General features: G+C 37.1%; 2 protein-coding genes across 5 annotated transcripts in view; one reads left to right on the top strand and one right to left on the bottom strand.

Moving 5' to 3' along the window:
* Positions 1-226: 226 nt before the first annotated feature.
* Positions 227-787, bottom strand: LOC134811220 (nudC domain-containing protein 2-like). Its single transcript, XM_063817984.1, has one exon. The coding sequence runs from the start codon at positions 784-786 to the stop codon at positions 313-315; it is 474 nt and encodes a 157-aa protein (XP_063674054.1). The 5' UTR covers position 787; the 3' UTR covers positions 227-312.
* A 5,162-nt stretch (positions 788-5,949) lies between these two features.
* LOC134811214 (DENN domain-containing protein 5A-like) overlaps positions 5,950-17,780 on the top strand; it is a 36,088-nt gene continuing 24,257 nt past the window's right edge. The window contains exons 1-5 of one of the 4 annotated variants that reach the window (XM_063817975.1): positions 5,950-6,044; positions 10,536-10,639; positions 12,760-12,854; positions 13,002-13,169; positions 14,813-15,016. In XM_063817975.1, the coding sequence (XP_063674045.1) occupies positions 6,025-6,044; positions 10,536-10,639; positions 12,760-12,854; positions 13,002-13,169; positions 14,813-15,016 (591 nt within the window). In that variant the 5' untranslated portion in view covers positions 5,950-6,024. Of the gene's footprint in view, positions 6,045-7,450; positions 7,591-10,535; positions 10,640-12,759; positions 12,855-13,001; positions 13,170-14,812; positions 15,017-17,780 lie in introns of those variants that run through there. The other 3 variants (XM_063817973.1, XM_063817974.1, XM_063817972.1) reach the window with 3 other exon arrangements.

The following is a 17,780-nucleotide window of genomic DNA, read 5'->3' as shown; positions in this document are numbered from 1 at the left end:
ATTGTCTTTAAGATGAAGATTAACAGATAGCTCTATTCGATATAGAAGGCTGAGAATTCATTATGGAATATTCAACATATTTGCAAGTTGTTTTAAATGAAACTTGACAAAACATTAACATTAAATTGAACGTATCGTAGACCAGAAGCATAATCATTAAATTTTGTAACAATTGTAATAACTTTTTAGTTTAGATGAATATTTACATGTATATAAATAATAAATAAACTTCTTGTGTTTCTAGCACACTTCGACATATAAAAAACATAGTATACCCAAGAAAAGGTTACCCCAAATGATATAATTGGATATTCATGATAAAGTAGGACCCCCATTCTGATAGTTTCCAGTTACTTCTGCTTGACTGAAGTCAAATCCTGGATTTTCTGATTGATAGCGTTCTTGGAGAATTTTTTTCTGCATTTTGTCAAGGGTGTCCATATCAGCTGGATATTTATCTTGAAGTAATGAAGTCCAACAACTTTGAGGAGTCTTATTACCCTTCACAAGGAAAATACGGATGATGCGACAGTTGTCTTCATGATCTTCTAAAGTCCAAGTACTCTCATCACAAACAATACTTGCAAATAGCTTACCAGACAGAACCTCCTTTCCATTTACAGAACACGAAAGAGATGAAGGCAGAATCTTGATTTTAATGTCTCTACCTTTAGTGGTCAATGGTACAAGTATTTCTGCAGTGATGTCTTCAATAGTTTGATACCAACTACCCCAATCAGTCGCAGATTTGATGATGCCAGTTTTATCTTCAAAGCCTGAAGACATCTGCATATGATTCATTGAATTAGTATTGATTGATAAGTTAACAAATTACCAAAGGTCATAACAATGTTGGTTATCAGATATTAACAACAAATTTCAACATCCAACATTTTCAGATGGTTAAGCAATGAGTTACTCGAGAAATAAAAATGATACAATGGCAACGAGCCTCATGCAAAGGCAGGGTCCAACAAAAGAGCTTTCTGCAAATTTATTTACATGATACCACATCAAAAGCTTTGAAATATGTTGATAGTGATATGATGGCTATATTAGTGGAATCCACTCTATTAATAAGATTGTGTTCAGCAATCAACAGAAGATTCCAGATCTTTTGGCAGGGTACCTCCTTATTTAACCTTCAATCACTGACGTGATATCCAGATCATTCGGCTGTGTATAATGAGATTGTATAGAAATCCTTAGTGCTCCCCTCTGAGATTGATGGCGCAAGTAGGTCCTCAACCGTAATTTTCTGGTAAAAGTACCTTGGCCTTAAACCGACCACTAGACCACCAACCCCTGTACTGAATAAAACTGCTGCTAATTAATTGTTGATGCTACAAATGGGTTGTTCCAAGAATATGGCAATCTTTGAGGTCTATCCAGTTCCAATGATCGAATGGATTGGAAAACGTGATTGAGGTCCAAATGAAGAGGGGGCCTGCCTAAAAACATTAAATCTTACAAGGATAACTTTCAGTACACTTACATCAGCTACACTTCAAACAGTATTATAATACAATAAATTAAATCAAGTGATGCAATTTTCAGAGCACAATTCATTGCTACCAATAATCCCTAACACCCCAAGATTCTGCAATTATGGAGCCAAGAATGATCATAATCATACCCTCAACTGTGAACTACCGACATAACAATGTGAGAGACTCCGTTGCTGAATACCTTAGGCTGGTGAACACTGCTACAAACAGTGCCAGTTTGTAGCAGTTAGTGCCAGTTTGTAGCAGTTAGTAGCAGTTTGTGGCAGTTAGTGCCAGTTTGTAGCAGTTAGTAGCAGTTTGTAGCAGTTTGTGGCAGTTTCTTTGCACTTTGCTCCTCCTGTGTAGTAGTAAAGTCAGTCATTCTGAACTTTGGGGTTAAAATGTTAAAAATTTTTGTTGATCTAGTGTTGTGGTTGTCAGGTGGTCTTGCTTGCTGTAAGCATACCCTAGCTGTTGAATGGGGAGACATGTTAGCCAAGCTCCTGACCCATGCTCTTGTACCAGCTGCAGTGACTCCCTGTTATTCTCATTTCTCCCTGTTTCAGCTACACGGGTTGGGGGTCCTCTTTTTTGTGGTGATAATAATAATAATAATAATTCTATAATAATTGAAACTGTATGGAATTATAATTATTATTATTATCACCGCAAAAAATGGGATCTCCAACCCATGTAGCTGAAACACCCTATCTAAAACCTACTGGTATTGTGAAGGTCACCAAAAGTTTTATGAAAAAACACAAAAGTAGTGGCAAAAGAAGTGTAAGTCATTATTCAAAAAACTGTACTGTTATTGACAAGAGATGATTATGTTAGCGAATGACATATTGGACCGTCACTTCAGCCCTAATACACTTCCGGCCCTTCGGTTAGTCAACAGAATCGTAACATGGCATAATAATATGCCACTTACGGTTTCGTCCAGCCATTTCTGCATAAACTTACGTAAAAAAGATATCAAACATCTAACATTTAAAAATTGTATTTAAAAACACTTTGTCCATTGTTAAATATGGACTAGCCCGGCGCGTGCTGCGCTACTTTTTACCACTTCCTCGGGCCACAATTTCGAAAAGAAATCTGCGCGCTTTAATTAAGAAATTAAGACGAGTAACATCCGCAAAAGGAAATTTTTATTAAACTAATCCTCTTTTATTTTTGCGTTGAGCTTTTTGTGACTTTGTACTTGATTTACGATGCAATTGTAGGTTTACAACCTACCAGGACGCGCCGCGCCGAGTTGGACTCGTCGACGGTCCAATATATGGAACAGATATTTTACGAGTATCACCCGTTAACGATGCCAGCTTGTGTTTACCACGCTTGCTAGTTTATTGATTGATACTCTTTTACCTGGCATGTTGCATTTGAGTACTTCGACGCTTCGAAGCGCCGCGCAAACTAGCATTGTTGCTTCGCCTCTTCGATCTGCGATTGTACGCGTAATTACTATGTAAATTTACAATTTACTGCATATTCATAAAATGTTTTTCGCGCCGCAAAAAATAATTTTAACAATAATACGTGTTATATCATATTAATTTATAGGTTATTATAACCTACCAAGACACGCGCCGAGTTGCATTGCATTGGACTCGTCGACGGTCTAATAATTGGAACAAATATTTTACGAGTATCACTCGTTAAATATTAATATGCTTTTAATTTATAAGCAAATAATCACCGTATGTTATTATAATGCAGTGCGACGCCGCGCGATCGCGATAGTGGTCACCTGCTGCGCTTATATTGTTAACGGGTGATACTCGTAAAATATCTGTTCCATATATTGGACCGTCGACGAGTCCAACTCGGCACGCATCCTGGTAGGTTGTAAACCTACAATTATATTGCAACGCAAAAACCTTGTTTAAATTATTAAGGCCGGAAGGAAATGAAAATTAATTCAAATCAGGCGCGCCTATTCCTACGCGCGGCGTTATTTTCAAGCTCAGTTAGTTGAATGATTGTTAACTAAATTTATGTTAAATGCAAATCTGCAATCTAAATTGAGCCCGGAAAAACTTCACATAGCCATGTGTCTAGTACGCGTACTGCGTGACGCGCTTGTTTCACAAGTTGAATAGATATATATATATATATAAGTACTTTAGTTTGTGAAGCGTTTACTCCTCCCCCTCAGCAAGACAGTTTAAGTTAGATTGTAGATTAATGATAATAATTGTCAAATGACGTTATATATTATATAACAGTTATAAATGTTCAATAGTTGTAGAGTTACTGGGCCGCGCTCAGCCTGTCATTCCGCCAAATCTATATTCGGTTAATGAACATAATAGCCTGGGGTCCTCAGGTAATTGTAGAGCGATTTCAAGAGTAGTGGTCCACAGGGGTCCGAAAAAGCCGTACAGGCACTTGGGTCCTTATCCTTGAAACTAATCTCAATCGGATTCGGTTTACACTTGACGGATGTTACTCGTCTAAATTTCTTCGAAGTAGCGCGCGCCGCTTTCTTCTCGAAAATGGCCCGACGGCAAGTGCTACGAAGTAGCGCGCGCCGGGCCAGATCATTAACAATGGTCAAGGTTTACACAAAACATGAACATTTAGACGTACACATTGACACGATATTTATTAGAAAGCAAAAAGTATAAAATAATACGTGCGTGCGCGGCTTGAGCCGCGCCGCATAAGAACGGATGCGTGCAGGGGCTGGAGTACGCTTGTATGTAGATTAATGAAATGTTGCATTGTACATATTTAGAACTGACGATATATTATGATCTAATAGTAAATTTTACAAAGCTGGCTTTGGATTTAGGTAAGATTATAATTTATTTCAAAAAACCACGGATAGTTTTAAATTTATTTCTATTTGTCGTATAATCATAAACAATTTAATCCTGTTTTCAAGAATGCGCGGCTTTGGCGGCCAATTATTGACTTATTATACATTAAATTGAATTTTAAATAGAAATGTGAATATATTAAAATTTAAAACTTTCAAAACGGAGGCTTATAAATATTATTATATTATGATTGTAAAATAAAGGATAAAATTTTAAATTTGTTTCACTAAAATAAATTTGTTTCACTATATAGATATATTATATATATCTTTGCCGCCTCCGGCGGTCGCGCGCTATTGCAAGCGAGAGGGCTTTGGTTAGAGCAACGCGAAAACTTAAATTTTGGCACAATTGAATATCATTGAAAAAATGCATTTGAGTTTATTATTAATTTGCTAAACCGTTAGCAGTAATAATATAATGGTAAATGGTAATTTAAGCGTGTATGAAAATATTCAAATAATGTATTTTAAATTAGCTAGGCTTTCCAAAAAAGTTTGACAGGAGTAACTAATGCTACTACTACTACTACTACTTGTATCACGTTGCGACCCCCACGGTCGTTTCACTATGGTGACGATACAGGGGGTGACGATACAGGCGGGTCATACAACGTATGACAAACTACTACTACTACTACTTTTCAAACTACTACTGCTAAGTCGAAACTAAGTCCGATATACGCGAGATATACATATAACCCACTCCATATATCCTTGCGTCAAGGTTTGCAGTTCCTCTTCAGAGTTTGTCTCAACTTCCTTTAGTAACATAGACAAATATTAAATAACATTGTCTCGGCCTTTACTAAGGTTTCAATAAGACTAAGGCCAGTACTCCACATCAAAATATCTGATGCTGTGTTCCGTCATTTTTCTCCTGCTTCATAACTTGTTTGACAGCCTTGGCAGGCTACCATACATAGTAACATTGCTGACGCCTGACCTTGTCCCTCCATGAGATACATAGCACCATACACAATATATTTGTATAAGTCCCGTCTAAACCTTTCTCCTGAGCCTTTTTCAGTGTGCAGGTTTCTGATCCGTAGAGTAGTACCGATTCAAAAGCCGCTAATCGGATCTTAAGGTTCATTGAAAGTTTGTATTTCCAGATGTTATTCAGTTTATGTAGGGCATCCCATGCTTTTTCCTTTCTAATCCTGATCTCCCTATCTGTGCTCTCAAACCAGAGTCTAAGTACACAAAATCATTCATATTATCTACAGTTTCTCCTGATCGACTTCGGAGGTTGCTAGAAGCTTTATGAACGAAGATTTATTTACAGTTAGGAGAGATTTGCCTTTCAAATATAGGTAGCCTGTCAATTCTTCGGATGTCTGCTGAGATGACAAGCATAGTTGATAGATTAAAAGATCCTGTAATGGACATTGTTGGTTATGCTGAGAGTGGGCCTCTACTCTGCTCTCATAACGAATTTTATACAGTGGTCTTTATCTCACCTTTTGCTGAATATCATATCAGATAGAAAATCTTGCAAACTGTGGTTCAGATTGGAGTTTCCTGCAGAATTTTTACAGTATATATCATATGTTGTAAGTCATCCATTACATTTAACCATTCTAAATTATTGAACCATTCTGGTTCCTTGCAGTTCATTGTAACTAATTTAATAAATTTCAGATGATGTACATGATGTAATGAGTTATGGCTAACATTTTACCAATAGTAAACTAAGCTGATTTTATGAAGATGCAAGACAGTGGGTAAGTCTATTCCTGGTTTGACGTATCTGGTATTTTGTCAGTGTTCAGATCTATAAAAATCTATAATTTAGATGCCCAACGCATTACAGTGTGAAGGGTGTTTTAATCAGCTGTTAACAAACCATCAATACATTGGATTTTATGGCTACCACGCTTATCTATGAGGGGCCATAATTGTTTCAATTATGTAAATGTATAGAATTATTATTATTATTATTATCTATGAAACATTTTCAGTCATACTGTGGACTCTTATGAGTCATACTTTTAATTACTACAATTACAGATATTTTTGAGCTCATTGTATTAAACCATTATTTCTAAATAGTGACTCAAATAATGTACCAAGATGTTGGTTGATGTTGGTTGAAATTTATTGGATGATTATCTCCATAATACATGAAGTAAAGCAAGTTTCATGCTGAGCAAAGTTTTCGAGTCCATTGCTTATCAAAATCTAAAACCAATTAAGAAATTCTTTTCACCAACCGTTTTCTACATCCAGGGCATGTGCATCACAGAGATAGCTCTGTCAATCATAAATGTAATATTTGTCCGCCTGACCTTGGGTCTACACGCACACATTAAGTGATCAAAACGATATATTCAGGGGAACGGAATGCGTTCCCCAATATGCCTATATTTCTCAAATTGAGCTTTAATTTATCAATTGGTTAAGTTATTGAGATAGAAGCCAGCGAAAATGATCATTGGACACTGGACAGCCCATAATCGACCAATTTCGACCAATTTCGACGTGATATTGTCATGGTGATGCTATGAAACTCACAAAGGATTATACTCAATTTTAAAGATTTGGATGTTTGTTTCTAGGTTAAGTGATTTGTTTCAAGGCCCATAAAATTGATGAGCACCGGGCAGTTATTGTGTACCGCACTGTAAATATCCGTTAGGTATTACATACAATAATGTTGCTCCTAAATTGGAATAATGAGCTTAAAACTGTCTAGACTCTGGAGCCTTTATAATCTCAATTGATTATTCTGACGCAGTGGTATGAATTTTATTATAGAATTGAATAGAAAAGGATAGAATGAGATACAGGAAAATAAATATTTCATCAGATTTTACAACATTGAACTTGCAGTTGTTCAATATAATATTAAGTTGTTACCTTGTGAATTGAGTGAATGTTTATTTTTAGATTTTATTTTCCAAAGAAAAAGATGTGTCTTAAATAACTTTAGGGAGAATAATCGATATTTATAATTTGTTGTGTGGGCACCGTGTCAACTTGGCAGATTGCTGGAGCTAACACTTGTAATAACGTCTAATAATAAACCTGTTTAAATTTCAATCATCAATAATCAATCTCGGGTGTTATCAATCATGGCCTGAAACAGGACACCGCTATAATAAATTAAGAAGACTTCTCTAGTTCCCTTATCATCAAAACATTCTTGCTACCCTGTTAATGTAATTTGAGCAGTTTTTGATAAGTTTGTGTTTGTTTTTTCAAACTGTTTGTAATGTTTGTTATGGATGAGTATTTAGATCAACCTGATATCGAGGCAGAGGAATCAAGGTAAATGAGTAATAATTAACAGCAATTCAAATTATTCTATCCTAGACATATCGCCTACAATTTCTAAAAATCTTCTCCAAAAGATCTTAAGCACTAGGTATAGCAGTCGAAATGATAACTTTAACTCTTGGTAATGTTAAATGTTATTGCGTATAAAACATCATGTGCCCATTTAATGTATCCTTAGTATTAATATGTTCAAGTTTAAGATAAAACTGATAACTATTTAATGCATGATAACAAATAACTAAACCAGTATGTCGAATGGATCAGACAGTCCGTCTGAGAGATGTATCTCCCCGTGGAGACTCATGTCGTTCAGGTAACGAGACATCAGTGTTCCTGCTGTCTAAGAGTCACTGCTCGCTTTGTTTAGTGTAGATGCTGGTTACTCGTCAAAATCCCGTTAAGTTGCTGATTGTTCACAGCTTTTAGAGGCATTCTCGTTCATTATACATTTATACTTACGGCTGCTTTTTTTCTAAATGTTATAAGATTGGGCAGAAGTTTACTTGACGACCACATTCGTGCTGATTGTGTTGAATATTTTAATCTATTTGATAAGCGCACCTGAAAGCGCTATTTCAGTGTTTTAAGACCAATATGATATAATAGGGTAGTACGGGTAAACATAGTACCCTGCAGAGTCGCAGACACGAGAAAATTGCCAGAAAGTAATTGAGTTAAAGTATAAATTCCAGTCCGTAATATAATATACCAAGTAGATTTAGTAGTGTTTACGTACGTGATAAACATTACTTGCAATAATTCTAGTTATGTGCCACGCCATAACTAGAATAACAAGAATTCCAACCTGGATCTAATTATCAGCTAGCTATATAATTACAGAGGAATTCTCACTTCGCCGGTTCAGTAAGTGGCTCCATCACTATCTCTCTCACTCTCACTCCAGCTCAACCAATACTCTCCCCTGCTTAGGTATCAACACTAATTATTGTAACTTTTCTCCACTGTACAAATCCAGGAAGAGCAGATTACAGTCTGTACTCACTCTCCACGTGCATTTCAACCAGTACAGGCTGTAGGAGAGATTACATTGTTCTAAAGCCTACAATAGTGTGTTACAGTATTAGTCGTGATCATTCGCTGTTAATGAAACAGTTGATCGCCTGATCATTCCGTGGATCCCAATACTGTACTAATCAAACGGTACTGGCATCAGAGGCTGGCATCATCCCAAGATATTAGGTACGCTAGTGGCTCATACTTTATACGACTGATGTCTTGCCAAATATACTTAATACTGGCAATAATGGTGTGAAAGTTGAATTGATGCCAAATGCCAATGATAAACACTAGTTTAATGGTCGTATTAAATTAAATTCTAGATTAAACGACGGGCAACAAATTGGGAGCAATTCTTCCCCAGAATCAGACATCCTACTAAAGGAGCAGCTAAACGAACAAATTTACTACAAACATGTCCATGCATGTCATCATGGCGGTTTCTTCCGAACAGTATCTCAGAGAATCATGCTTCTCGTGGTTTAGTCTGGATGGTATCGATCAGAATTCCAAGAAAGTTTATTGCTGTTAAAACTAGATAAACCAATATTGGATCAGTACGTTATTTTATCTAAATGCTATCTTTAAAATGGACCATCTGATGTTAGACATAGAGTTACTCTACCACTACCGTAAATTCTGAGAGAAACAATATTCATCTTATATAGGGAATATACATCGGTTTATAATAATATTCATCTTATATAGGGAATATACATCGGTTTATCGCTCTTTCATTCTGGAGCGGGAAACGGAATCCGGGAGCTGAATCATGAATTATAATCATTATAACTAAAATTAATAATAAATCAACAATAACTAAACAATTTTAACAAAATTCAGTGGTCATCACCAAACTACCTAAAATCTAAAACTCTCCAGAAGCTGTAGTTGTTTAAGTCTACTTGTTTACCAGGGTGGTTTTATATTTGTTGATACTAACCGTCTACTTGTTTGCCAGGGTTACCAGTTACCAGGGTTACCAGGGTTTTATATTTGTTGATACTAACCGTCTACTTGTTTGCCAGGGTTACCAGTTACCAGGGTTACCAGGGTTTTATATTTGTTGATACTAACCGTCTACTTGTTTGCCAGGGTTACCAGTTACCAGGGTTACCAGTTACCAGGGTTATATATTTGTTGATACTAACCGTCTACTTGTTTGCCAGGGTTACCAGTTGCCAGGGTTACCAGGGTTTTATATTTGTTGATACTAACCGTCTACTTGTTTGCCAGGGTTACCAGTTGCCAGGGTTACCAGGGTTTTATATTTGTTGATACTAACCGTCTCGCTGTGTCCACGCTGGTTAAACCACTTAGTTAACACAGATGTGTTAAGTGCTGCTAACATTTACATGTCTACTACATGCTTGTTTTGTTGGTTGATATAGATTATTATATATACTTCTCCCGGTGGGGAGCTTACAGATTTATAAATCCGCCACCGGGAGCCTTTCTGGTGGATAGTAATTGGATCAATTACAGTTCAATTAAATTCGATCTAAATATCATCTATTTGGCTGGACACCTACTCACACGAGCGTGTAGACTGTAGAGTGGGTGTAATTTCAATCATCGACCAAAATTAGAGTGTTTTTAATTGCGACAACTACCAGAAGGAAATCAAGTCAGAATCTGTTAACTTAAGAATCGTGCCATTCGAATCAGATTACAACAAAGTTATACATATTTATTATATAAGGACTAAGGAGTGAGGACACTTTCCAGAAAAGCTCCCGATCGTGAACATTTAAATCTTATTTTATACCTTAATGCAACATTGCATCATTTTAGAAAATATCATCTTAAGAAATTCTTGTCGAGAGACGTATCAATATCATTATTCATATAAGGTATGTATAAAATTGAGGAGTCAAAGTGTTTTAAGGTGGCTAAGATGGCTAACCTAACCTTTTTAGGTTTGATTTTACGGAGCTGATGGAGTCTAGACAACGACTGGTGCACGGATATATGCAGTGTGGCCTGGACGCTGGGGCTGGTCTGGTCCTGTACGGAGAGTATGGTTAGTAATATTAACTTAAATCAATCACAACCAAATATGAGCCTTCATATCACCTTTTATCTTAAATAACCAAGTCGAAAGAGAGAGAAGATTGTACGAGTTGGCAAGTCGTACAATCTTCTTATAACTTATTGGAAACAACTAATAACTATGATATCATCTAACCAAATTTTCATATCCCTATTTAAGGGGGCCGGGGGGGGTCTTCATCAAAATTCTCTCGAAATTGACTTTATAGTTGTTTCTGATAGAGGGGAGTGATATCTATCAGCTGTTTTTGGTCCCATGGAAAAATATTGTTCCTAGCCGAAATTATCGCCTGTCAAAGGTCAGCGCTTATGTGTAATTGTATTGCGCGAGCGATTTTCAATCGCGCGCCCTGAAAATCGAGTCTAAAAATCTATCTTCTCCTACATTTTTTGAGCAATCACCCTGAAACTTTCAGGATATGTTCTAAGGACCATTTCAAAGAGATTGTCGGGCCAGAATTTTGAGATAGGCCTCAGAACATTTTTTATTCAATTTTGAAAATCTTGGACCTCGTTTTTTGACGATTTTTTCAGGTCCAAGATTTTAAAAATTGAATAAAAAATGTTCTAAGGCCTATCTCAAAATTCTGGCCCGACAATCTCTTTGAAATGGTCCTTAGAACATATCCTGAAAGTTTCAGGGTGATTGCTCAAAAAATGTAGGAGAAGATAGATTTTTAGACTCGATTTTCAGGGCGCGCGATTGAAAATCGCTCGCGCAATACAATTACACATAAGCGCTGACCTTTGACAGGCGATAATTTCGGCTAGGAACAATATTTTTCCATGGGACCAAAAACAGCTGATAGATATCACTCCCCTCTATCAGAAACAACTAAAAAGTCAATTTCGAGAGAATTTTGATGAAGACCCCCCCCCGGCCCCCTTAACATAACGACTTGACCATCTTCAACTACACAATCGTATAGACAATCTTGGGTATTATGATATTATCTAGCGTATCTCCTTCGAACTATTTTTAGTATATGATCGCATGGAGGATTAGACAAATATAAGATGCATATTGCATACCAATCTTAGAGCTTTAATAATATGTAAAATATGTGTTCTTTGTTATAGCACGATTCGAAGGTAAATTTACCTTAAATGTTCATGAAAGTTATTGATTCGCACACATACGGATCATACTTTTGAAGGTCAACGTATCAATGACAAGTAATTAAGCACTGCTAAGTGCTAGAGTGCTACACTGTGCCACTGGGTAGTGGGCTGTAATGGCCAAAAATATGGGACACAGTATAGCCGTATGGGACACAGTATGGCCGTATGGGACACAGTATGATATAAAAAGGGCATCTGAAATCTGCATTGTTGGTAAAAAAGGTTCACGTTGGCAAGGGTCCATGGTTTTATTTGACCAGTTGTTGAATTCCAGGGAGACCAGGAGGCCTCATTTCCCTGCCATACTTGAGCTAAAATGTTTATTGTTGAAGTATTTAATGACAAAAGTTTTAAGAATACCTCTAGATTCGCTTCTTCATTATCCTATATTTGAGGAGATCCGCGTCTATTTTTAACTTAATGCAAACATTTTTAGCGGATCACGATATATTTCAGCGTTTCCGAGATCATATTGAGGACGGATCATATTAGCATCCATTTTACTTAAAAAGTCATCACCATAACTTTTAAAACATTGGATGAAATGCTGAGAAATAGCGACTTCTTGAAAATGATACGTCGTGATGGTCGGTTGGGTTTCTTGTAGTTGTAGGGTCACCTGACTTATGTAACGAATACTGAAGTCTCTTTGTTCTCAGTTTCTGTGAATGGTTCCACTTGGTAAATTTCGTTGAAAATTCAACGATCTCTTTGAAACAACCTCAGAACGGCGTGTTCTTGGAAAACAGTTGGCTGGTTCTCTGAACAACACACTTTCCTAGCGTAACACTTCTATAACATTTTCTTGAGGGAATCAGACAATTTTGCTGGTATTGCACGAATGGCGGCCCTCAAGCTCAGGCAGATCATGCACTGCCTACATTTTTAGTCCAAATTTAAAAAGCAAACATTATGGTCTGCATTCCTTCTTAAAATTGCAAAGCTGCAAGTAAACAATACCTATCTCAGATAACGATGATCCAGTTGAAGTGTCTTACAGAACCAAAGTGTTAGACATCTACCCTCCTTGTCCTGCTAACTTTGACCCTAATGCTACTAAAGAGGTGTTTTATCTTATGTTAACAGCTACTTCTCATGTTATTCTGCTGTTATTCGATTTTGTGATAATACAATATTGGAGGGGTGTGTATTAGCGTATTCCAATGTGCACGGAGTGTTTTTTATATACATTCTGTAAATAAATTTCCTAGATTTGCATGCCGGCGGGTGTAAAGTTTATGCGCGGAGAGAAGGCAGCCTGCCCTGCCCCCAAGTTCCACTCCTTTGTTATTACCCGTGAGGACGGTTCCCAGAAGTACGGAGGTTGTCTTACCTACTGGACTGAAGTCACGTGTCCTCAGATAATATCTTCAATGCAGGTTAGAGTGGGTGTGTTTACTGTTTTGTATCGCGTGATAGTGATGTTGGATTTGTTTAATTGTTGTTACTTCTATTATGTACTAGTATCTACTATAAGTCACTTCTTGAACTCTCTGACAGATCGATACAGATCAACTACAGATTGGAAATATAAACTCGACTGACAGACAGTCCAAACAGAAATGTAAGATAAAGGTTACAGCTCGAAACTGCTCGAATATAACACAGAAAATCCTCCATTATGAAGAAGTAATTACAATATATATTGGTAGCTCATAAACTTTATGCATAAAATTACAAACCAGCACACCGAACTTCAACACTATTCTAGGCTGCGGGTAAAGTTTACCGTTACACTTTACACTGTAAACCCGTGTACTTCATAGATCAGTACATAGACAACAACCTGACAACTTGTCAATAAACCCTAGTTTTAAGTGTTGAAAAGTTGAAAAGTTGCAGAATTTACCAAAAATTGGACCAGGTTGTGCATAATCTTGACAAATCTCCATTCTCAGACAAACTGTACTGGAATTATGTCATAGTTGCATTGTCTGCACAGACCTATTGTTTCAATCTTAATATTATTAATACATCATCGTCTTCTGTAAAGGCAGTATTCTGAAAACGTGATGATATAGTCTGTTAGTCTGCACAGTGAGTGCACACTGCAAACTGCACCGCTATTAGATTATTCTCTTTGAAATGCTGCTAAATTTTGCAAGCTACCTGCTACAGACCTCAATGATTCTCAATGATAATGAAACGTGGTCATGACATTGTTTCATTCTTATCGTCATGGTGCTTTGCGATGAATTTTTCCGTTCACCCTTTTGTAAAAAGGCAATAGTGAAAGGTTACGAATGGAGGTTTTTGCAGAAAAACGTGGATTTTGGAGAACGAGATAGGTGGGTTTAAATATGTCGTGTGTCCTTCCTTACGTCCGCTACCATGACAACTAGCGCGCAGTGCAGCGCGCGAGTATTGCTTGCGGAGATGTGATGTGTATAGCTAGCCTGTCAATGAATGCGCAGCGCGAGTGCATTTTAATGTATACTGTGCAATGTATAGTATTTGGTTATAAGCCCAATTTGTACGTGACATGCGTAGTATAGTGTACTGATGTGTATCAATATTATTATTATGAAGTGAGCTGATTGGAGATTATATTTATAGTTATAGTGAACGGAAATCTAGCGTCCGCCAAAACGAAACAACGGGCGCAATTCTTGTTAAACATTTACTTTTCAAATTTTACAGCAATAATTGATCATAAAAACCGTTCGAAAATATTGCTCCAGGACCCAGGTGTAAAATATGCTGGTACCCAAGCACGGTAAACACATAGTGAACTATGTCCGCAATTACTTGGTATGGATTACATCAAATATAATCTGAATCCAAAATTTAATGAATTCTGAGGAAATGGTGTGGTCTGCACTCTAATCACAGAGCTATTAGATAATTCTTTGAAATGCTACAAAATTGACTGACCAGTTTACTTTAAGGTATTCTGATGTCACATGACATGATCTGCACTGCCATTGCAACATACTTATCGTCACGAACCATTGTCATAAAACAATTTCTCAGTCCAAAAATTCAAAAATGCTGACGTACACTGACGTGCATTTAACCCCAGATGCTGCTGAATATGTATAAAGAGCAGCTAAGATGCGAGAAGGAGCCCAGGTTTGCTCATCCGGACGCCTTCCACTCCGGCCCGGAGACCATGCTCTCTCCCTCCTCCGTCAACTCGGAGGTCACAACTCTTCACATGACCAAGTGTATTGCTATTGTTATTGAGCTCCCTTACGTCGACTTTGTCAGAGAGTACTTAATGCAGGTTTGTTTTTACATTTATTACGATATTTAACTGTGTTTTATCACTGTTTTTATTTATGCTTTTCTTTATTCTTTTAGAAGCATATTGTGATGCATATTGTTATTTCTGCTCTTCAGAAACATAATGATTCGTGAGTGGCTCTGGAGTCAATATTCTCACTAACCATACAAATCCGTCTTCTTCCTCTCTCTCTCTCCAACAATCTACTTTACTCTTGTAAACTATAAAATCTTAGATATTACTTAATTTGGTAACTTTTAGGACTTGCAACAATCTGACAACCGCATAATCACGGTTAAGTTTAACTTGGTGTTTGCTTCAGTGCCATTAGAGGCAACTCTAAACTTAGAAGATTTAAAGACTTCTAAATATCGCTCTTTAATTCTATCTCAACCTTCTGCAACCAGATACTACCGTTTATAGAACTGACATCTTAAAACTGTGACGCAAATAAGCTTGAAAGTTGAAACTCAAATAAATTAGATACTGGCTTCACCAGTAATAAGTTATCTTACGCTTTGGCCTGGGAATGTTAAATCAATTAAACGGTACAAAGTACTATCCAACTCCCTCCCGATTTGTGACAACTTTAACTTGACTGCATATATTAAATTAAACTTAATAAGAGATTTGGAGATTGAGGAAGTTAAGGTAGAAGCAAGGAAAATTAACTAATCTGAACCGCCAGACTACCGTTTAAGACAGGTATCGCTAAACTACAGTTTATTGAACTAAATTTGGCCGTCCAATAGCTGCACCAGAGATCCCCTCGGTGATTAATATCGTTTAAATTAATCCTGAATACGCTTATTTAACAATTTGCTTGGCGAGGATTTGTCACGAATCGTAATGAGCAAGAAACCTGCAAAATGGAATTCTGATGGAAAAGCAGTGCTGGACACCGCCTTGCAGCTTGAGCTGTAACTGAATGTGTCAGTTAATCATGCCCAATCAATACAGCTTGCGGTGATTTCACTCACAAGCTCGTCTGTCAGAGTGATAACAAATATATAATCTACTGTTGTTAGCTGACATGAGATTTGTGAGGGCTGTATTATTATTGGCTGTTCAGCATGTGTCCTCACATTTTATTCTTAAATCAAGCAATATTTGGGTATTTTTAATTATCATTAAAATAATGATGACCGCATGATTTAGAAAATCGTATTGTAAGTAATGAGAAGTTGTTGATCAAGTAAAGAATGGTACTGAAACAAGACAGTGTAAGATCCTCTTGGGAATTGGGAATATTGTCGCTTCTACTCAATAAACAATTTCTAAAATGTTACAACTTCGTGGGGGTTATCCAGCCACCCTTGTTCTCACTTGAGGTACAAAGGGAAAACCTTGACTATAAACTTGTCTAAGATATTGTATTCATCCTAATAAAGCATAATAGAATCTGTTTTATTGGCAAGTTGATAATGAGCAAGAGTTCGTTACATGAACTGCCTGCCTACCTGCCTGCCTAGGTCGGTCCAGATGAAATCTGGAACGAGTTTCGTGTCAACGCATGTCTCCATTTATCTCTATCACTCATGAGCAGACGTATCATGTGGGGCTCTAAACCAGTATCTTCTTGAAGGACGTCCGGAAAGGTCTTGTGTGGTCGTCCTCGATACCTTTGGCCGTAAGATGGTTGCCAGAAAAGGAGTTGCTAAGCAGGTTGGTCCTGTAGACGGTAGACATGCCCTGCAAAACGAAGTCTTCGTGTTTTGATGGTATCAGTCACCGATGGGATATTTCCGTAGAGGACGGAGTTAGGTGTGTGGGATTTCCATGAGATACCAAAGACCCTTCGTAGCATTCGTGTGTAAACACCGTCTAGTGCTTTAGTGTCAGCTTTCTTCAAAGTCCATGTTTCTGCGCCATATAAAAGAACAGGCTCGACTGCAGTTCTGAAAATTTTAGTCTTGATCTTTCTAGACATGTCATATTTCCAGAAAACATCTAGACTTTCAAGTGCTTTCCATGCAAGGCCTTTCCTGACATTGATGTCTTTGCTGGTTGAAGCGATGTAGGATCCTAGATACTTAAAGTCGTGGACTTCTTCGAGAGGGTTGCTGTTAATGAAGACCCTATCATCCGAGTTAACAGGCCGTGCGCGTGGTAGGTTGTAGGACATGTATTTTGTCTTCTCGATGTTGATGAGTAAACCATACCGGGCTGCAATATCAGAGATACTTTGACAGAGGCGGCTGTTATCGCTGAAGCTGGGTGTGATTGTAGCTAAGTCATCGGTGAAGTCCAAATCTGCTATGTTATCACAACCAACTTTAAGCCCATCGTGTGGACCTATTACATGAACAGTGACTGTTTATCACCAATAATGTTTCTCCAGAATGTGGTTCTGACATTTTATCAGCTATATTATAAGGACACTAAAACTCCCACGCTTGGTATTTAATTGTTAGACGTATGTCAACCAAAAACCGTGTGAAATATTCGTGGCCCAGAATAATCAGAAAAGTGGAATTAGGGAGTTTGACATCTGGAAACCCTGCTAAATTGTTTAAATTATAATCTACTTAAGTTTGATGGGGTAATCACACTATATAATGACAACACTATATAATGACAAGCACTTTATAATGACAGCTGATCTTTGTCATTATATAGTCTGCAAAACGCACTTTATAATGACAGGACTATATAGTGACAAGTTTATCTTATATCGACTTTTCCTTACTTTTCTTTAATTCTACTTTTAGAATATTACTAAAGCAAATAATCTCATTTAAGTAAAATGTATATTGTATAACTG

Source organism: Bolinopsis microptera, chromosome 2, assembly GCF_026151205.1.
Source record: "Bolinopsis microptera isolate Bmic1 chromosome 2, MBARI_Bmic_1.0, whole genome shotgun sequence".
Lineage (NCBI taxonomy): Eukaryota > Metazoa > Ctenophora > Tentaculata > Lobata > Bolinopsidae > Bolinopsis > Bolinopsis microptera.
Note: the sequence above shows the minus strand (reverse complement) of the source record. Positions and strands in the feature narration are given on the sequence as shown.

What these genes read in the sequence shown, in the direction of transcription:
- LOC134811220 (XM_063817984.1), bottom strand. Translation starts at nt 786, where the DNA reads ATGTCTTCAGGCTTTGAAGATAAAACTGGCATCATCAAATCTGCGACT.